The 22766-nt window shown below is 44.1% G+C and overlaps 1 protein-coding gene across 9 annotated transcripts in view; it reads right to left on the minus strand.

Annotated features, from left to right (window-relative positions):
* Positions 1–22766, minus strand: part of EXOC1 (exocyst complex component 1) — a 113019-nt gene that overhangs the window by 8749 nt on the left and 81504 nt on the right. For all 9 annotated transcript variants that reach the window (XM_040334747.1, XM_040334746.1, XM_040334738.1 and 6 more), the window contains 4 exons: positions 21529–21596; positions 19442–19670; positions 16759–16942; positions 549–748 (listed from right to left, as the gene is read on the minus strand). In XM_040334747.1, coding sequence (XP_040190681.1) covers positions 549–748; positions 16759–16942; positions 19442–19670; positions 21529–21596 — 681 coding nt within the window. The remainder of the gene's footprint in view (positions 1–548; positions 749–16758; positions 16943–19441; positions 19671–21528; positions 21597–22766) is intronic.

Genomic DNA, 22766 nt, shown 5'->3' on the forward strand with positions numbered 1-22766 from the left:
AAATTGCAGTAAGCTTTACAGATGCATCAAGCCTGGTACACACGATCGGATTTTCCACGGACAAAACTTAGGACTTTTGTCCGAAGGGCGTTGTCCAGGAACTTGTATTGCATACAAACGGCAAAGAATTGACGGCCAACAAACACAAAACTACGTGTTTTTTTCAGCTCTTTAGCGCCACCCTTTGGGCAACTTCTGCTAATGTCTTATGGTGAGCATTGCTTCTGAGCATGCGTGTTTGTACTTTGGATTTTTTTCCGAAGGACTTCTGTACACACGATCGGATAATCCGACAGCACACATTTGTTGTCGGAAAAATTTAAAGCATGCTATCCAACATTTGCTGGCGGAAAATCCGTCAATTGTCCGATGGAGCATACAAACGGTTGGATTCTCCGACAACAGCCTGCCATCACACAATTCCCGTCGGAAAATCTGATCTTGTGTATGGGCCTTTACAAAAGCTTGGCAAACCCAGTGTGAACAGGACTTTTTTTTTTTTTTTTAGACAGTTCTACACTAGAACACAAGAAATGAAAAAAGATTACATTTAGTTTTTCCAGAGGATGCCCTAAAGAATATATGACATATGACTGCAGATGGTCATTATATTTCTGCTTGGCATCCCTCTTCTCTGTTTCCAGGCAAGAGATCTTCAAGCGGGAGAGAGTCGCAAGGATGTGATGAAAGTTTTCCATCATGACTACATCGCGGGGTGTCTTCTGGCTTTCATTTGCAACTTTTTCAACTAGAAGAAAAGAGGAAACACTTCTTAATAATCACTCATTAAAGAACAGGGTCTGGGCCATTCACATGCCCTGACAGCACTTACAGCCTATTGTCCCCAACATAACGGTACTTATACAGAGAAAGACATGCTGTGGCCAGACTGAATGGCCTTGGATTATTCAATCAATGTGTTTAAAGAAAAGGGTTCTGCACTTTCAGCAAGCAGATGATTTGTTAATGCAGTGGTTACATTAACCACTTCAGCCCCGGAAGGTTTTACTCCCTTCATGACCAAGCCATTTTTTGCGATAAGGCACTGCGTTAGTTTAACTGACAATTGCATGGTCGTGCGACACGGTAACCAAATAAAATGTATGTTCTTAAGACTATGATAGATAGAGATAGTGGAGATTATGATTATTTAACCACTTTAAGGCTGGCCATAGACTGTTCGAATCTCGATCGGTTTAGCAGGAATTCGAACCATCTATGGCCAGCCTTATAGTGGTTAAATAATCATAGTCACTGGTGTGTTAATTTGTTAGTAAATTGATTCAAACCGTGTAAGGGCAAGCTGAATGCACCAAGTTGATCAATCAACGATACAACCAGCCAGGTAGATTTACTTGTGATTATCGCTAGTGGATGCTATAGCCTCTAGCAATAATCACTGTCTTCTCCTGGCAGGGGCGCTCCCCACGCCTTAGGTACAGGAAAGAAATTTGTACCATCTATGGCCTGCCTAAGGTGGCCAAAAACAATATCCTTCTCTTGTCAATAACCATCATTGGGGAAAGATCAAATTACCCATTAAGTACGGTACTTGCTTTATCAGATATTTTTGAGAATCTATATGTGAAAATTCTATCAGTCCTATAGGCAAATAGGAAATGTTGTAAACCCATTTTAGCTTTTGCATAGGGATGCACAAATAGCATTTTTTTTTTTTTTACAATTTGTACGAGTACCGATACGTTTTTTTTTTTTTTAGTACTCAACAATACCAATTACTGATGCCTACCGCAACTGATTTTCTTACAATTCAGCTGTGGGCAATGGCATTGAAAAGTTACAGTATCATAGGATGGTCTTTTTTCAACCTCACCTACTATGCAAGCATTTACAAATTAAATAATTTCTTTTTATTGTGCTTTTTTCTATGTGAAACATGTAAATATATGTTAAAGGTCTAAAAGTAGTAACGAACAAAGCAAACAAAAACAAGTTTTAATTATTAATAGCTTATAAAATAGAAGTGAACAAAAAAAAAGTCAGCAGGAAAATAAGAATTAAATGGGAGGAGAATAAGGAGTTAATTAAAGCCAATTAGAGTAAATTAAGGGTTAATAAGGTGTTAAACAGAGAAACATTTAATAATAAAAAAAAAAAGTTCATCCCTTTGATCTGTAGATCAGGGGTGGGGAACCTTTTTTCTGCCAAGGGCCATTTGGATTTTTGTAACATCATTCGGGGGCCGTACAAAAAAGGGATTTTTAATACAGCTTACCTGTAAAATCCTTTTCTTGGAGTACATCACGGGACACAGAGCGGCATATTCATTACTATATGGGTTATATGGAGTACCTTCAGGTGTTGACACTGGCAATCTCAAACAGGAAATGCCCCTCCCTATATAACCCCCTCCCATAGGAGGAGTACCTCAGTTTTGTAGCAAGCAGTATGCCTCCCAAAATGGTCCCCAAAAAGAGGGGTGGGAGCTCTGTGTCCCGTGATGTACTCCAAGAAAAGGATTTTACAGGTAAGCTGTATTAAAAATCCCTTTTTCTTTATCGTACATCACGGGACACAGAGCGGCATATTCATTACTATATGGGATGTCCCAAAGCAATGCTCACAATGAGGGGAGGGAGAACATCTCCAAGACAAAAGGATTTAATTTAGAGAAATACTCAAATCATAATAAATCCAACTTAGTTGAGAAAAATAATCTTAAATTTTAAATTTAACTCAAAAAAGAGGAGCCCCCGGAATCCGAGGGTCTCAAACTGCAGCCTGCAGCACTGCCTGCCCAAAGGCTGTATCAGTATTCCTTCTTACGTCCAACTGGTAGAATTTTGTAAACGTGTGGACAGAAGACCAGGTTGCCGCCTTGCAAACTTGAGCCATAGAGATCTGGTGGTGTGCTGCCCAGGAGGCGCCCATGGCCCTAGTAGAATGAGCCTTTAATGATACTGGAGGAGGCAACCCTTTCAAGCCGTAGGCCTGAGTGATTAATTGCTTAATCCACCTAGAAATGGTGGACTTTGCAGCTGCCTGCCCCTTCTTGGGCCCATCCGGTAAAATGAACAGCACATCTGTTTTCCGGATCTTCTTTGTAGCTTTAAGATAGGCCTTCATGGCCCTGACGATATCCAAGGTATGCAGCAACCCTTCCTTTCTGGAAGTAGGTTTAGGGAAGAAGGATGGTAATACCAAATCCTGGTTCAAATGAAAACTGGATACAACCTTCGGTAGGAAGGAAGGATGAGGGCGGAGAACGACCCTGTCCTTGTGAAAAATAAGATATGGTTCCTTACAGGATAAGGCCGCCAGTTCCGATACTCTTCTTGCGGAAACTATGGCGACCAAAAATACTAACTTCCTTGTCAGTAAAACCAAAGGAATTTCAGCCAACGGCTCAAACGGTTGTTTCTGTAAACTTGACAGAACAAGGTTTAAATCCCACGGGCAAAGCGGGGATTTAACTGGAGGTTTAATACGTAAGACCCCTTGAAGGAAGGTCTTAACCAGCGAGTGGGTGGCCAGCGGCCGCTGAAACCACACTGACAGAGCAGAAATCTGTCCTTTGATTGTGCTTAATGCCAATCCTTTATCCACTCCTAGCTGGAGAAAACTTAAAACTCTATCAATGGTGAATTTGCGAGAAAGCCATCGCTTGGACTCACACCAGCCTACATAGGCCTTCCAGACCCTGTAATAAATCACCCTAGAGACCGGTTTCCGGGCTCTGATTAGGGTAGAGATTACTTTCTGAGACAGACCTCTACCCCTGAGAATCAGGGATTCAGCTTCCAGGCCGTCAAATTTAGATGCCGTAAGGCAGGGTGGAGGATCGGACCTTGCGATAGCAGGTCTGGCCGTAGAGGAAGAGTCCAAGGGTCTCCCACTACCATCCTTAAGATTAGTGAGTACCATGCCCTTCTGGGCCATGCTGGAGCTACCAGGATGACTGGTATGTGCTCCACCCGGATCCTGCGCAGCAGGCGGGGTAGTAACTGGAGCGGGGGAAACGCATAAAGAAGTTTGAACTGATGCCAAGGGCAAACCAACGCATCGGTTCCGCAGGCCATCGGATCCCTTGAGCGGGACATGAACCTGTCTAGCTTCTTGTTGAGTCTCGATGCCATGATATCCACGTCCGGCACTCCCCATCTTTGGCAGAGTGCTTGAAAGGTTTGTGGATGCAGAGACCATTCCCCCGGCAATAGAGTCTGGCGGCTTAAGAAGTCCGCCTGAAAGTTGTCCACTCCTGGAATGAATATTGCCGATATGCAGGGTACATGAGCCTCTGCCCATAGGAGAATCAAGCTCACCTCTCTCTGAGCGGCTTGACTCCTGGTTCCCCCTTGGTGATTTATGTATGCCACGGCCGTGGCATTGTCTGATTGAATTCTCACCGGGAACCCCTGCAATTTTGACGTCCAAGCCCTGAGGGCTAGTCGAGCAGCTCTGAGCTCCAAGATGTTGATAGGCAACTGCTTCTCTGGCGTTGCCCAAGTACCTTGGCGAGTGCAACCATCCAAAATTGCTCCCCAGCCCGTCAGGCTGGCGTCTGTGGTCACTATCTTCCAAGCCACTGGGCTGAAAGACTTCCCCTTCAGTAGATTCTGAGGGTCTAACCACCAACACAGACTTTGTCGGACTCTTGATGAGAGCGGCAACGGGATATCCAAGGCCTGTGGCCTTCTGCTCCATGCTGACAGGATGGCTGCCTGCAGGATGCGAGTGTGACTCTGGGCGTATGGTACCGCCTCGAATGTGGCCACCATCTTGCCTAGTAACCTCATACATAGGCGAATAGTCGGTTCCTTCTTGCTTAGAACCAGTAGGATTAATTCCTTGATGGCTTTGACCTTCCTCAGAGGTAGAAACACTCTTTGTTGTTCTGTGTCTAATCTCATGCCGAGATATTCCAACTGCCTTGTGGGCAGGAAAACTGACTTTTCTCGATTTAGGACCCAGCCGAACCTCTCGAGGTATTGGACCGTGAGGGCCACTGCTCGCTCCAAGCCAGGAGACGAGTGATCTATGACTAGGAGGTCGTCCAGGTATGCTAGGATCGTGACCCCTTGGATCCTTAGTTTGGCTAGGATTGGAGCTAGGACCTTCGTGAACACCCGGGGGGCCGTAGCCAACCCGAAGGGAAGCGCCACGAATTGGAAGTGACGCGAAGCCACCATGAAGCGTAGATATTTTTGATGTGGCTGATAAATTGGAAGATGAAGGTAGGCATCCTTTATGTCTATGGACGCCATGAAGTCGTCCTTTTGGAGTGTGGTAGCTGCTGACCGCACGGATTCCATCCGAAATGAGCGGATCTTTAGGTATGTATTTACCATCTTTAGGTCCAAAATTGGCCTGACATCTCCATTGGACTTCGGGATGATGAATAGGTTGGAGTAGAAACCTAGCCCCTGTTCCAGGACTGGTACCTCTACTATTACTTCCTGGGAAAGTAGATGATTTAATGCCGACATTAATGCGGCTCCTTTCTCCGGATCGTTTGGAATCCTCGACTCCTGGAAATGAAGAGGAGGAAACCTTAGGAAATCTGATTTGTAGCCCGTGGCCACGGAAGACCGTACCCACTCGTCGGGAATGCTGGCTTCCCAAACCTCTGAAAAGAGTCGCAGCCTTCCCCCCACCTTCGTGGGTGGGGGCGCCCCTTCATAAGGTCGGCTTGGGGGCTGGTTTTGCTGGTTTGCGAACCCACTGCTTTCTGCCTCTAGCAGCCTGTCCTTGTGATTTGCTGTTGAAGCCGAAGTTTGCTTTCGCAGGAGGCCGTCGATACTGTTTGGCCTTAGAGGGCCCCTGCCCAGGGGAGTACTGTCGTTTAAACGCAGGCCCCTGAAACTTCCTCTTAGTTGGCAAGAGAGTACTTTTGCCATTTGAAATGGTTTGAATGTATTTATCTAGGTCTTCTCCGAAGAGTCGTCCTCCATGGAAGGGGAACCCTACCAGGAGCTTCTTGCATGGGGGCTCGGCCTCCCAGCTTTTTAACCATAAGAGTCTTCTCATATGGATAAGGGATAACGATAAACGTGACGCTTGCTGGATAGAATCCTTGATTGCGTCTACTGTAAAACATATGGCCCTAGGGACATCCGAAAATTCTTCTGCCTGCTGGGCAGGAATAAGTTTAAGCATCTGCTTAACTTGATCCGATAATGCTTGAGCAACCCCAATCGCAGCCACAGCTGGCTGTACTACTGCCCCAGCAGTAGTGAAGGAGTTCTTAAGTAGTGCTTCCAAGCGTTTATCAACTGGATCCTTGAATACCTGTATGTTTTCTACAGGGCATGTTAATGATTTGTTAATACATGAGATGGCTGCGTCCACTGCCGGAGTAGCCCATTTCTTGGAAAATTTATCTTCCATAGGATATAGGGCAGAGAATCTTTTAGGTGGTAAGAAGATTTTATCTGGCTTGTTCCAATCTTGGAACAAAACTCCCTCTAGTAGAGGGTGGATCGGAAATACTGCATTGCTTTGAGGCGCCCTCAGTGAGCCCAAAGCTGAAACCGTAGATACCTGGAGATCTGGTACAGGCAAGTTGAATGCATTATGGACCAAGTCCGTTAAGGCTTGAATCCACCAGCTCTCCCCTTGGGAGACTGCTCCAGACTCCTCTGTATCCGGATCCTCGATCCCTGAACCTGCTTGGTCCTTGTCCAAGAGGTCGTCCAATTCCCCTGAGGAAAGGACCTCCTCTTCTGAGGGTCCGCGCTCGGGCGACGGAGATCTATTCCGCTTACTGCCCCGCATAGCTGCGGCTATCATTTTTCCCATGCTTTTCTGCATCTTTTTTAAAGAGGTGAGTAATACCTCCTCCGTGACCATCTTAGGGTTGGACTGACCCGCACCAGCTCCAGCCCCAGATCCTGATGGCCCCAAGGCTCCCTGTGGGGAAAGCAGCGGCATAGCTTTGTCCGAGACCTCAGACTCTCTGGGGGAATCCCCACCTCTTGTACCCTCTGACCCGGATGCCATGGTACACTACCGAGGTACACCTGCTAGCTTATTGGTACCTGGGACTATAAATAGTTAAATGCCCAAACACCTGTTTGGGGGATAAAAAATGCTTCCTCTCCCCTAGATGACACTTTTTTTTTTTTTCAAAAAAAAATCTTTCTTTTTTTTTTTTTTTCAATCTAGGAAAGAAAAAACATTCTGTCCCCCTGAGTAGTATTGCAAGAAAAAACTATGAGATGGAAAAGAAACAGCCTATTCCTAGGCTGAAAAACAGTTTTCTGAAGACTGCAATATTCTTTCTGGCCACTGTGTGTCCTCGGCGCCCCGTGCTGCCGTTCTGGTCTTTCCTCCCTAGTTCCAAAGTATTGAATGGAACAAACAAGGAAGGGCCGCCCCTTCCTTAAGCCACTGACCCGCCCTTCCCCCCCCAGCAATCTCAAACAGGAAATGCCCCTCCCGACAGGGGGGGGTTGGGGGGAAGGGACCTCTCAGCTCCAGCAAACTGCAGCCTGCAGCCTGGAACCTCTGAGGAGGAAGACTGAATGGAGCATCGCCTGGAGGCTTGCAGGTAAGCATAGCTCTCTGACACACACATATACTTTTATATCACACAGGCCCCACTCAATGCTTTTCCAACACTACAAGGGAGGTCACATCTTATGGGGAATAATACATATAGAGCCATCCTATCTTTATGATATGTGACTAGTTTGCCAGATGCAGTGCATAACTTTAGGCATGTCCCCTGTGACCCCCCAGAAAAAACCTGCTAAGAACCAAGTTCCGCAAGTTTTCCCCTCACTTACCTGCTCCATGCCGCAGGACTTTGTCAAGCAAGAGGCCCAATCTTCCCCCATCTCGGTGGGGATGTCTAGACCTTCAGGCCCTGGGTTCCTATGAAGGATCCACTGTCCTGGGCCCATATAGCACTCTGGCAACAGAAACATTAGGCACCCAAAGGTTTCTAAGTTCTGGGCCCAGGGTCCAGCTCTCTAAAAAGAAAAGCATTATGGGCTATACCCCAAGGGTTTGGGGTCCGGTTACTGACCACTTTAGCGCTGAGGCTTTTTTGGACAGAACCGGTTAGCTCACCTAATCCCAAGGATGCGGAGGCAAGCTAAACCATGACTAACACCTAAGACACTGGCGTAAAAACTGAGGTACTCCTCCTATGGGAGGGGGTTATATAGGGAGGGGCATTTCCTGTTTGAGATTGCCAGTGTCAACACCTGAAGGTACTCCATATAACCCATATAGTAATGAATATGCCGCTCTGTGTCCCGTGATGTACGATAAAGAAATGATCAACTTAAAAATTAGCCTGTTATAGCGGGGATTAAACGTGTCCCCCCCCTGCATCACTGGACCCCTTTACATTACACAGCACCCTGCATCACTGGACCCCTTTACATTACACAGCACCCTGCATCACTGGACCCCTTTACATTACACAGCACCCTGCATCACTGGACCCCTTTACATTACACAGCACCTTGCACCTCTGGACCCCTTTACATTACACAGCACCCTGCATCATTGGACCCCTTTACATTACACAGCACCCTGCATCACTGGACCCCTTTACATTACACAGCACCTTGCACCTCTGGACCCCTTTACATTACACAGCACCATGCATCACTGGACCCCTTTACATCTCACAGCCCCCTGCATCACTGGACCCCTTTACATTGCACAGCACCCTGTACCTCTGGACCCTTTACATTACACAGCACCCTGCATCACTGGACCCCTTTACATTACACAGCACCCTGTACCTCTGGACCCTTTACATTACACAGCACCCTGCATCACTGGACCCCTTTACATTACACAGCACCCTGCATCACTGGACCCCTTTACATAACACAGCACCCTGTACCTCTGGACCCTTTACATTACACAGCACCCTGCATCACTGGACCCCTTTACATTGCACAGCACCCTGTACCTCTGGACCCTTTACATTACACAGCACCCTGCATCACTGGACCCCTTTACATTACACAGCACCCTGTACCTCTGGACCCTTTACATTACACAGCACCCTGCATCACTGGACCCCTTTACATTACACAGCACCCTGCATCACTGGACCCCTTTACATTACACAGCACCCTGTACCTCTGGACCCTTTACATTACACAGCACCCTGCATCACTGGACCCCTTTACATTGCACAGCACCCTGTACCTCTGGACCCTTTACATTACACAGCACCCTGCATCACTGGACCCCTTTACATTACACAGCACCCTGTACCTCTGGACCCTTTACACTACACAGCACCCTGCATCACTGGACCCCTTTACATTACACAGCACCCTGCATCACTGGCCCCCTTTACATTACACAGCACCCTGCACTGTGCAGGACATTAATACATGAGTTACCATGACCATTGCAGGACATTTACCTAGGGTTGCCACCTGTACGGGATTGACCCGGACAGTACGGGGTTTGAATCATGTGTCCGGGTCTCCTTCCGCCTTCTACCCGGACACATGATTCAAACTGTACTGTGGCTTAGCTGGTGGAGGAACACTAGTAGTTAAAGTTGGTAGGGGAAAGTTCTTATCCTTATACAGCAGTTCGGACAATTTAATCTGAGCCCCAATGTCCTCTTCCATACAGATACACTGAGTAATGTAATTGCCGGGATCAGCAGCACAAGGATTACTCTGCAGGGACTATTTGATGGTTTTCGGGCTCAGGCGGAGTAATCCTTGTGCAGAGGTTCTCGGCAATTACATTACTCAGCCAGGGTATCTGTATAGAAGAGGACGTGGGGAGATTAAATTGTCGGGACTCAGAACTGCTGAATAAAGATAAGAACTTTCCCCTAATGACATTGTGATTTTTTTTTTAATATGCAGCATGGGGGGAGGGGGGTAAATGTCCTGCACTGGTCATGGTAACTCACAGTGCAGGACATTAATACATGAGTTACTATGACCAGTGCAACTGTGTAGGTAGGACATTTACACCCCTCCCCCCACCGCCATGCTGAATATTAAAAAAATCACAGACCGTCATCACAGTTAATAATCTTCAGACTGCATACAGAATGATGCAGTCTGAAGATTATTAACTTTGATGACTGTCTGTGATTTTTTTTAATATGCAGCATAGCGGCGGGGGGAGGGGTGTAAATGTCCTGCACAGTGCACAGGACATTAATACATAAGTTACCATGACCAGTGCAGGACATTTACCCCCCCCCCCCCCCGACATGATGCATATTAAAAAGATTATATTCATCATATTTACATTTAATAATTTTCAAATTGAATCATTGATGCAATTTGAAAATTATTAAATGTAAATATGATAAATATGATCTTTTTAATATGCAGCATGTGGGGGGGGGGGGGGGGTAAATGTCCTGCACTGGTCATGGTAACTTATGTATTAATGTCCTGTGCACTGTGCAGGACATTTACCCCCCCTCCCCCCGCCGCTATGCTGCATATTAAAAAAATACACCGTATTTCATTAATGCTGTCAGCATATTTATGGCTGCCTTACTTGTTGCTGGAAATGGTTCCTCGTCGGTGGCGCTGGCTAGTGCCATCCCAGCCAGCCATGAATGTAATCCCCGCCCGCCGTGAGTGACGTCACGCCGCCGCTGACGGGCGGGGCTGTAAGCCTAGGAGAGCAGCTCATCAGCTGCAGTGCAATGGCTGGAGGCTGGCGCCGGCTAACAGGGGCGGGCGGAGTAAATGCTATTGGCTGGAGCCGGCTAACAGGGGCGGGCCGCAGGAGCGGAGTAAATGTATTGCTAAACACACGGACAATGAATGAATGATCGCCATGATCATTCATTCATTGTCAGTGTGTTTAGCAATACATTTACTCCGCTCCATAGTGACAATCGGCGGCGCTTTTTTTCTGATCGCATGGGGGGCTGCATGGAATGATTTCGCGGGCCGCAGGTTCCCCACCCCTGCTGTAGATGAATAAACAAAGATACAAAACTAAACAATGTTTCTTTTTATCTGTTTCAGCAAATGAGCAATGTTATTGAAAAACAGGGCTACAAAAGAAAAGAAAAAGGACAGCGCACCGACCTAGTGCATTACCACTTAAAGGAACTTTATTAAATGAATTTAAACAATAGTCATACTCACAAAAGGAGGTTAGGACAGCGCTCATCAGACAATGGATCTGGTAACACAGTATCGCCTAACTAACACGGTGACAACATGGATCAAATTACATCAAACCGGCATACGCCTTTCAGAGGCGAACCTCCTTCATCAGAGCCTTGATGGTCAGTAGTTGCTCCCTCATACAAGAAGCTCTCGAATATATATATATATATATATATATATATATATATATATATATATATATATATATATATATATATATATATATATATATATATATATATATATATATATATATATATATATAATCAGGGCTCGACAAATCCCGGGCGCCAGGGCGACTAGAAATAGGGTCCTGGCGACTTGGCTTGGAAGGGGGGCAAAAAAAAAATTTTTTTTTTTTGTGAGCTGGCGCCATCTGGTGATCAGCCGTTGGTATTACAAGTTATTACCACCAGATGTGTAAGCTGGCGCCATCTGGTGGTGGCCGTTGGTATTACAAGTTAAGCATTACAAGTTAAACAGCAATTCTAATGTTATTTTTCACTATTTTCACTGCCATCTTCTTCCCTCTAATTAGAACCCCCAAACATTATATATATTTTTTATCCCAACACCCTAGAGAATAAAATGGCGATCGTTGCAATACTTTCTGTCACGCCGTATTTGCGCAGCAGTCTTACAAGCGCACTTTTTTTGTGAAAAAATTACACTTTTTTAAATTAAAAAATAAGACAACAGTAAAGTTATCCCCATTTTTTTTTTTATATTATGAAAGATAATGTTACGCTGAGTAAATTCATACCCAACATGTCACGCTTCAAAATTGCGTGCGCTCGTGGAATGCCGACAAACTTTTACCCTTTAAAATCTTCATAGGCGACGTTTAAAAAAATCTACAGGTTGCATGTTTTGAGTTACAGAGGAGGTCTAGGGCTAGAATTATTGCTCTTGCGCTACCAATCGCGGCGATACCTCACATGTGTGGTTTGAACACCATTTACATATGCGGGCGCTGCTCACGTATGTGTTCGCTTCTGCGCGCAAGCTCGTCGGGACGGGGCGCGTTTTATGGCTCCTAACTTTTTTACCTGGCTCCTAGATTCCAAGCAAATTTGTCGACCCCTGAGATTATATATATATATATATATATATATATATATACATATACACACATACATACATACATACATACATGATTAAACAATTTATCAATTGTGGCATTGCCTATGTCATCTATGGCATCCTCTGCCCATGTGGTCTCTTGTATATAGGTCGAACATCACGACCAATGAGGACCAGAATGAACGAGCATAGGAGCAGTATCCTAAAAGAAAAGGATAAATGTTCAGTGCCTAGACACTTTAAGGAAGCCCACGACAGTCAAGTATGTTCGGCATAGAGGCCATTTCAAGTACTCTGGATAGTGGTAAGAAATACCAAATCCTCTGTGAGGCCCCGTACACACGACCGAGGAACTCGACGTGCCAAACACATCGAGTTCCTCATCAAGTTCAGTGAGGAAGCCGCCGAGGAGCTCGCCGGGCCGACTTTCCTCATTGAACAACGAGGAAATAGAGAACATGTTCTCTTTTCGGCCCGACGTCGGCTTCCTCGCTGAAAAGTGTACACACGACCGAGTTTCTCGGCAGAATCCAGCTCCGACCGAGTTTCTGGCTGAATTCTGCCGAGAAACTCGGTCGTGTGTACGGGGCCTCAGAGAGAGGCCTTCTGGATCTTTACTTTGGGTACTATGGCCCCACCATGTTTTGAACGAGGAGATAGAGTTGCATAACATTGTGTGATCGTAGTAAGAGTAGTGGGGATTGCACAGGAATGGAGTATAGTCACCGCTCCGGGCTCTCTTTTGAGTATATTGTGCCCCATGGGTCATGATTATACTGCACTGCATTTTTTTAAAAATAGGGGGGGGTCCTTCTATGTCGGGCCTGGTGGTTGTTACCCTGTCGGACTGCGTACGACATCTATCAGTTAGCCTAATATGGCCCTCCTTTAAAGGTTATCCCTCTTTCAAGAGGAATTTGTTTTAATATTAACATTAGTACTCATTTCAACTTTAGGTTTATATCTATATGGAAGGAGAGCTTTTTGTAGCAATCTAATTACATCATTGTTGGCTATATGGAGGTGGTCAGTAGTCTCCCTGCAGACCCGCGAAGCTTTGGGCCCATTGGACGAGGTATATGGGTCTGATACGCGGTGGGTGATAGTGGTTATTAATGCACAGATTATATAAGGTTCTATACGTGTGTTTTATCGTATTTTATTGAATTATATGTACTACACGTATTTCTCTTTGTATATATATTTTTATGGCTATATGCGTTGTGTATACGTGCACGCATGTATATTGATATGTGTGCTTTTAAATTTTGTAGATTAATACATAATGGATTTTACATTCATATTTAGATTTAAATCGTACATTTTAAATTTAGTTTTTTATATATATATATATATATATATATATATATCTTTATTCATCCATTTTTATTACATGGCCTCACTGGTATCAATTATTTCTGTCTAAGGGTTATTGATCAATAATAATGGAGCCATTTAATTCATCTTTATATATTCCACTATGGGTTGCTATGTTATTCCCATATATATGGCTGAATTATGCTTAGTAATTCTATAGTGTATGTGTACACCCAACCCACAGCGTATATACTTCAAGGCTTTTTGAGTATGTGAGCATGTGTGGAGGGGTTCTACAGTGACTATTATGCATTGGATATGAGCTTCCCATGAATTGTTAAACAATTCCCCTTTTTGACCATTAGGGGGAGCGATGCTCCTAAGTACCTATGTGCAATACGCAGGAATTCCATGTTGTCACCGTGTTAGTTAGGCGATACTGTGTTATCAGATCCATTGTCTGATAAGCGCTGTCCTTAACTCCTTTTGTGAGTATGACTATTGTTTTAATTCATTTAATAAAGTTCCTTTAAGTGGTAATGCACTAGGTCCTTTTTCTTTTCTTTTGTAGCTTTATGAATTCCCATGATTCTGAGGAGGGCTGCAAGACCATAGACTTTATACTGAAATTGGATCACGTTGCCCTATAGCGGAAAACACCAGAGCGCAGGAGAATTTTGTTTGTGTGCTATTGCTGGGTGTCCAGTGTGCTCCTGTTCCTTTAAGGGGGATTGGGCTGCCTCCAGGCCCACCTGCCCCTCATATACCCATTGAATGCATGTGCTCCCACTGTGGAGACGCTCAAATTCAGTAGTGTTTAGGACTGCAAGCTATACACAGGGTGCCACAAAGAGGCCTTGCAGCTTATACATGCAGTTGCAGATGCGTGCCAACTGTTGGACAGGTAAATCTGGTTGGTCAGCAGACTGGTTGCGGAGTTGAGCTATGGAATGTTCAGTTTTTGTCTGTTGATAAACATTGGCTGCTTTAATTTTATTTTTGTGACCGCTCCAATTGCCGGAACTTCGTTTACACTTTAGCTGTCAACAGGGGAACCCCACTGACAGCTGAATGAGTAATCTGTTGTTAAGGATGTGGTCCTTAACCACTTCAGCCCCGGAAGATTTTACCCCCTTCCTGACCAGAGCACTTTTTACAATTTGGCACTGCGTCGCTTTAACCGACAAATTGCGCAGTCATGCAATGCTGTACCCAAACTAAAGTTTGTGTCCTTTTTTCCCCACAAATAGAGCCTTCTTTTGGTGGCATTTGATCACCTCTGCGTTTTTTGCTTTTTGCGCTATAAACAAAAAAAGTGCGACAATTTTGAAAAAAACACAACAATATTTTTTTACTAAAATAATATTCCCATTTTTTTTCTTTTTTTAAACATTTCTTCATCAGATTATGCCAATAATTATGCTTCTACATATTTTTGGTTCAAAAAAAAAAAAAGCGTATATTGATTGGTTTGCGCAAAAAAGTTATAGCGTCTACAAACTATGAGAAAGATTTATGGCATTTTTATTAGTAATGGCGCTGATCTGCATGTAACGGAATGGCCCGTGGGACCCAGAAGCTCTTGAAAAGTATGAGATACTCCTGTTTCAGCTTCACCGATGACTCTTATGTCTAAAAATATCCTATGTCCACTAGGGGCATAGGATGACAGAAATGATACCTTGGACTACCTGAGATGGGGCAGTAACGATAATTCACAATGTATTCCAGGATATCTTGAAATATTACAGTTTGTTGATTCTGAACTCAACAGGTTAATTGAAAGAGTGATTCATTCAATGCAGGGGACACAAACTGTTAGGTGTTAATGTCATCTGTTGTGATGTAAATGAAGCTAGGATGGCTTCTGAAGGACCTCTCATTGTGTTGTATTAATTGACCCTGTATTGTGTGACGGGCTATTGATGATAAATGTGTATTGCAAGTTAATAGACAGTCTAAAGGTCAGATGTCTGACTTATCAGCTGTAGTTAATTAGCTCATGTAAATTATGTCTACTAAAGGAATGTGTATTGTATAGCAGGTGTCTATCTTGAAAGGTCATATCTCGGAGTCACCTTGTCTGGGTAAATGCTTAGTTAATTAGCTCATGTAAATTAGATCAAGTGCTGGTGCCAGAAAGTCTACCCAAAAGATGTGTATTGGGCTTCTTGTGTCATGTTGTGGGTGGAGTTAAGTCATTGTTCATTGTTGGTTACTGACTGTATATAAGAGCCTGGTTTTCTCATTAAAGAATCTATCCATTTTAAACCTCAAACAGAGCTGTGTCTCGTTTCTGGGGGAATCCGTATGGGTCTTGTTCGCCGGACTGTGGAGTGTCGATAGCTGTCTTGGGTTCGGAATGGAATATCTTAAACGGCTTTAACTCCTGTCCCATTTTGGGTTCCGTTACACTGCGATTTTTAGCAGAATTGTGACGGACAGATGGGACACTTTTTTGGGGACATTTATAGACATTTATACAGCGATCAGTGCTATAAAATTGCACCGATTACTGATTACTGTGTAAATGTCACTGGTAGGGAAGGGGTTAACACTAGGGGGCGATCAAGGTGTTAATTGTGTGTTCCCTCAGCGTGTGAACTGTATGGGGATAGGATTAGGAGGGGAGACATATATTTTTTTTCTACTTAGCAGAAACAAACAATATGCCTCCTCTTCCCTGACAGCATAGGGATTTATGTGTTTACACACACAAATCCCTGTGCTGGTGCTATTGCACACAATCGCACATGGCCGGTGGCCGCTAAAGGGAAGGACGTACCCATACGGGATTTCGCCCAGGGGAGCCATTCTGCCACAGTGAATCTGTGTGAGCCGGTCGGAAACTGGTTAACCGATAATTGCTGGCTTTTGTTTTTTACATTTGAGCTGTCAGTGGGGAAATCCTGCTGACAGCTGAAAGAACCGAGCCTGAAAGCATCGGTTTCAGGTATCGGAGCATTTGCTTTTTTTTTTTTAATTCAGGATCGGGTTGTTCTCATAATGCCCAACCCCCTTCTGAGGGGACCAAGGTACTCCACTTGCCTGGGTCACCATCCCGATATTACCTGTGGTAGAACGATTTAGGATGCCGTAGCCCTACAGGCCTCACCACCATGACAAAGTAGGGATTCCTTTGTGAGGGCAGGGAATAGAAGTTTTGGTGCCAATGGTTCAGGTCTGTGTCGCATTACACAGAGTTTTTTTTGACATTCATGGGCAACACACACACACACAATATAAACGTACTGCTACTTACCATTTATAAAAACTGCTTTAATCAACTTTGTATAAGCCTTGTCTAAATCTCCACGTCTCTCAGATCCTCGAAAGATTGACTCTGCCAATTCAGCAAACTCTTCAAACCCAGATACAAATGGAAGAATGCCAACCTTACTCTTCTTTGAGATTTTTACATCCTCCATCTGCTTGATTTGGTTACTCTGCAAAATATAAAGGGTAGAATGTCACGCACATAGCAGTATGTATGGTAAAAATGGGAAAGAGATATCAAACAATGGGAAAAGTACACATTCATTCCTAGGGAAGGCCATTGCTTCCCAAGAATAAGCGACTGTTCCTTATAAATAAATGAGGATTGTAGTATTTATGAGCTGAAGAGCTTGAATGGGAGACTATTGCACAAGTCACTGTGCAGTTGCCAACAGGCCACACGGTGAAGATCTTGACAATGTGGGGACAGATGAGTGTTAGACTTGAGGAGGGAGTATATTTGAAAATGGTAACTTTACTAAGATTACAGTTCTCCTGTAAGTCATTAAAAGCAGTAGTAAACCACTGGGCGTTTTTTTTTCTAATCTGAACGGCAATATCATAATGTTAAACTTACCTAAAAAAGTAGTCTTCCAGCGCTGAGCTGTCACAGCTGCAGGCACTTATATCTACACCTGGTCTTTTAGGTTCATGGACTGGACAGAGCCGCGATGACGTCACTCCCGCGCTTGTGCGTGGGAGCCGCAGTTCACGGCACAGGACTCTGAAGGAATGGCCCGGGTGCATGCGCCAGTGACATCACCGGCTGTATGTACAGTAAATATCTCTTAACCACGTAAGACCCGGACCTTTATGCAGGTAAAGGACCTGGCCAGTTTTTACGATTCGGCACTGCATCGCTTTAACTGACAATTGCGCGGTAATGCGACGTGGCTCCCAAACAAAATTGGCGTCCTTTTTTTCCCCACAAATAGAGATTTCTTTCTGTGGTTTTTATTTTTTGCACTATAAACAAAAATAGAGTGACAATTTTGAAAAAAAATGCAATATTTTTTACTTTTTGCTATAATAAATATCCCCCAAAAATATATAAATTTTTTATTTTTTTTCCTCAGTTTAGGCCGATACGTATTCTACCTATTTTTGGTAGAAAAAAAAAAAAAAATCACAATAAGCGTTTATCGATAGGGGAAAATAGGGGATAGTTTTATTGCATTTTTATTAATTTTTTTACTACTAATGGTGGCGATCAGCGATTTTTTTCCAGGCTGCGACATTATGGCAGACACATCGGACAATTTTGATACATTTTTGGGACCACTGTCATTTTCACAGCAAAAAATGCTATAAAAATGCATTATTTACTGTGAAAATGACAATTGCAGTTTGGGAGTTAACCACTAGGGGGCGCTTTAGGGGTTAAGTGTGATTTCATATGTGTTTATAACTGTAGGGGGGCGTGGCTGAATGTGTGACGTCATTGATCGCCTTTCCCTATATCAGGGAACAGACGATCAATGACAGCGCCACAGTGAAGAACGGGGAAGCAGTGTTTACACACACACACAAACACCTCTCCCTGTTCTTCAGCTCCGGGGACCGATCGCGGGACTCCGGCAGCGATTGGGTCCACGGGTCATGGAGCTTCGGACCGGGTCGCGGGCAGGCACGCGCCCCACGGCTGGGCACTTAAAGAGGACGTACAGGTACGTGCTTGTGCCCAGCCGTGCCATTCTGCCGACGTATATGTGCAGGAGGCGGTCCTTAAGGCCCCGTACACACCGTCGGTTTGGTCCGAAGAGAATGAACCGAAGTTCATTTTCATCGGACCAAACCGACCGTGTGTATAGGCTATCGGTCTGGTTTCCTTCGGTCAAAAATTTCTAAACATGCTTCAAAACCGAACCGATGGACCACTGCCCCATCGGACCAAACCGATGGTTAGTACAGAAAAGCATTGGTTCAAAACCCGCGCATGCTCAGAATCAAGTTTGACGCATGCTTGGAAGCATTGAACTTCGTTTTATTCAGCACGTCGTGTGTTTGACGTCATCGCGTTCTGACCCACTCGGATTTTGGACTGATGGTGTGTACACATATCAGGCCGTACGGCCACTTCAGAGGTGAACCAATGAAAACGGTCCGACGGGCCAGTCTCATCGGTTTGGTTCGACCATGTGTACGGGGCCTAAGTGGTTAAACGGCGCACGTTTTGGAGATATTTAGAGTACCTATAAGTAAGCCTTATTGTAAGCTTACCTTTAGGTAAAAGTCAGAGATGGGAGTTTACTCCCACTTTAACATAGTATTCTAAATATTCATATATGCCTGTACCGGATCTCCTTGTCAGAACTACCTAAGAAACAGAACGTGATCTTACAACATATACTACGGTAGGTGCATAGAATGAAAGTAACAATATTTAGGAGAGGCAGTCTGGCCCTATGGTAAGAACCAGAGATAGAACATACAGTGACATGAGTGAGCATATCCACTTAGGACAGGAAATAACATATTTGCCAAATTACCAAGTGAAAATAAGGGATACAAAATCCTGGAAAACAAGAATGAGTGCTGTAACTACATACAAAATACCAGTAAGCTGCAATACATTATATCATTTTTTTGGTGGAGGGGGTTTGATACACTTTAATAAATAACATGAGAACATGGAAGCAACAGTTATGCTTAGCTAAGCTGGCACCTACAATGCATTTATCAAAGTTCCTTTTCACAGTGACCAGGACATTGCCAAGTGTGGTGCTGAGGAAGGAGGCGGAATCGACATTCTCTGCTGTCCACACATGGTAGCTCATCTTCACAAGCATATACAAAGAGTTAAAGCTGTCAATCTTGTCGCCCAGAGCAATGAGGTTGTTCAGTTCTGGTTCAATACAGCGGAATATGTGAGTCATCATCTGTCGGACCATTTCCTTCCTACAAAAAAAAAAAAAGGGAAGATGATTTTGGATCTATGATTTTGGTACTATAAGCCCAATAAAGTATGCAATGAGCTAGAGTAGGAACTGGCCAGAGAGGGATCATTTGGACACAGTTGGCCAGCTTGCATACATATTGGAATACATGTGAATCTAGTACATGAAGTTGTATAGCATTGTGCAAAGAGTTAATCGAGAATCATACAATCCAAAAGCTCTCAAAGTTCTTGAGAAAAAAAAAAACAGACCTCTAAACAGCACATGCCATACATAATTAAAGTGCTTCTAAAGTCTAAAGCCCTGTACACACGATCAGTCCATCCGATGAGAACAGACTGAAGGACCGTTTCATCGGTTCACCGATGAAGCTGACTGATGGTCTGATGTGCCTACACACCATAGGTTAAAGAAGCGTTCGGTTCAGAACGCGGACACGTAAACCACGTACGACGTCACTATAAAGGGGAAGGCCAAAGCCTTTGGCGCCACCCTTGCCTCTGCTTTTGCTGATTTCGTGTTCCCGCGTGTTAGTGAAAGTTTGGTGAGAGACGTTTCGTGCTTTTCAGTCCGTTACAGCGTGACGAATGTGCTATCTCCATTACGAACGCGAGTTTTACAAGAACGAGCGCTCCCGTCCCCTCATTTAGTCTGAGCATGCGTGGACTTTGAACCGATGGTTTTGCGTACTAACCATCGGTTTAGACCGATCGGTTAGGCGTCCATCGGTTGAATTTTAAAGCAAGTTCTACATTTTTAGACCGAAGGATAACGGACCGATGGGGCCCACACACGGTCGGTTTGGACCGATGAAAAGGTCCTTCAGTCTGTTTTCATCGGTTTTGACCAACTGTGTGTACGCGGCCTAAAGGTTTTTTATCATAATGCATTCTCTGCATGAAGGTAAATACCCTTCACCGTCTGTTACCCCCCTTTTCCCTAAAACTTACCCGACTCCTGTGTATCCATCCAGCGCTGTTGTGCTCAGTTGCAAGTCTTCTCTAACTCTCTTGCGGGTCTCACAGGCTTTGCTAAGAGCAGTGGGAGCCATTGTCTCCTGCTACTGTCAGTCAAATCCTGTGACCACAGAGCAGCTAAAAGTATAAACCTGTTTAATATACAGAAATTGCTTTAAATGCTTAAGGAATTCTTCATAAATTTAGGCGAAAATATAGTCTGCTACACGCCTTTGGAAAAAAAATTTAAATAAAAAAAATTCCAATAAAGTGTATATTTATTGGTTTGTGTGAAAGTTATAGCATCTACAAGCTAGGATATATACTGTCATTTACGTAGCTATAGACACTATACTGTAATGGCAGAGATCAGCGACTTCTATTGGGACTGCGATAGTGCGGCAGGTAATCTACCGCCAACAGATCTCCGTGGGAAGGTACACCAACTGACTAAATGACACTGAAGTCGCTACTGACACGACTACTCTGATCACATATAATACTGTACACAGACACTGTACTAATAACACTGGCTCAGAAGGGGTTAACACCTAGGGGCAATCAAGGGGTTAACTGTGTGCTTGACAAGTGTAATGTTCAGAATTTACTTATAAATCTGGCTGTTTTGTAAGTAAAGCCATATTTACTTAACAGCCATATCGCTGCTATTTGTACAGAGTCAGGCGTTTGTAAACACAGGACTCTGTTCTGTGATTGGCTACAGCCAAATCAGCAGGTCCATGGCCAAAATCATTGGCTGGGACCTGCTGACAAAATCACACTGTAGCCAACTTGAACGAAGCTAGAAGACGTACATTTACACGATACAGTCTAGCTGTACTGACGTTCAGCCGCAGTAAATGTACTTTAGGCGGACAGCAAGCAGTTAATTTACTAACTTACTCCGAAGACAGCACAGCAGTAGTTTGATGTCGAGATGAAACCCCACCATCACCTTCATCACCTTCACCCTGTTAAAAAGAAGAAAGAAAAAAAAAACGCATAAGAAAACACAAAGGTTCTTTTACACGATCATCAGCAGTTCAGTCATGTTTTTATGGCAAGAAAATCTGATGAATAGGGATTCAGGTTACATTAGTTTGCACATCCATCTTCACTTCACATGAGTTTACATCAGTTTTTCCATCCATTTTTTTTTTAAGTTGTTGCAAGAAACCAATCATAGGTGACATAATTATAAAAACAAAGGCCCAGATTCTCGTAGAATCGCCTATCTTACGGTGGGCGTAGCACATCTGAGATACACTACGCCACCGTAACTTAGAGCGGCATGTCCCGTATTCTCAAAGAACTTGCGCTTTAAGTTACGCCGGCGTAGTGTAACTGGGCCGGCATAAGCCCGCCTAATTCAAATGTGGAAGTGGTGGGCGTGTTTTATGGAAATTAATCATGACCCCACGTAATTCACACTTTTTTCGAACGGCGCATGCGCGCGCATGCTCAGTATCATGTCGAATTTTCACATTAAATTGCGCCCGCGCAATGCCTAGTCGACGTGAACGTAACTTACATCCAGCCCCATTCACGGATGACTTACGCAAACGAAATAAAACGTGAAAAATTTTACGCTGTTCCGACGTCCATACCCAACATTGGTACGCCTCATAGAGCAGGGGTAACTTAACGCCCAAAAAAGCCTAACGTAAACGACGTAAAAAAAAGCGCCGGCCGCACGTATGTTTTGAGAATCGGCGTATCTAGCGCATTACCATATTCGACACGTAAATCGACGGAAGCGCCACCTAGCGGCCAGCGTAAATATGCAACTTGGATACGACGGCGTAAGAGACTTACGCCGGTCGGATCTAAGACAAATCTATGCGTAACTGATTCTAAGAATCAGGCGCATAGATACGACGCCTCAAACTCAAAATGTTTCTTGCCTAAAAAAAATTGACAAAAACTGAATGGTTAGCATCCATTTACATTCGTCTAAATGGAAAAGCTTTATTCAATTTAAAAAAAACAGACACGGATGTAGGCAGATGTAAACGGATTATTTTCTGTTTACATTTGCCCCGGCCATAGACACACATTGTGGTTCAGTCTGGAGCCATATGAAAAACTGACAGACAGATCTAGATCTAGCTTTCTGAGTCAACTGGAAAGTGGTTCATTAA

Source organism: Rana temporaria, chromosome 1, assembly GCF_905171775.1.
Source record: "Rana temporaria chromosome 1, aRanTem1.1, whole genome shotgun sequence".
Classification (NCBI taxonomy): Eukaryota; Metazoa; Chordata; class Amphibia; order Anura; family Ranidae; genus Rana; species Rana temporaria.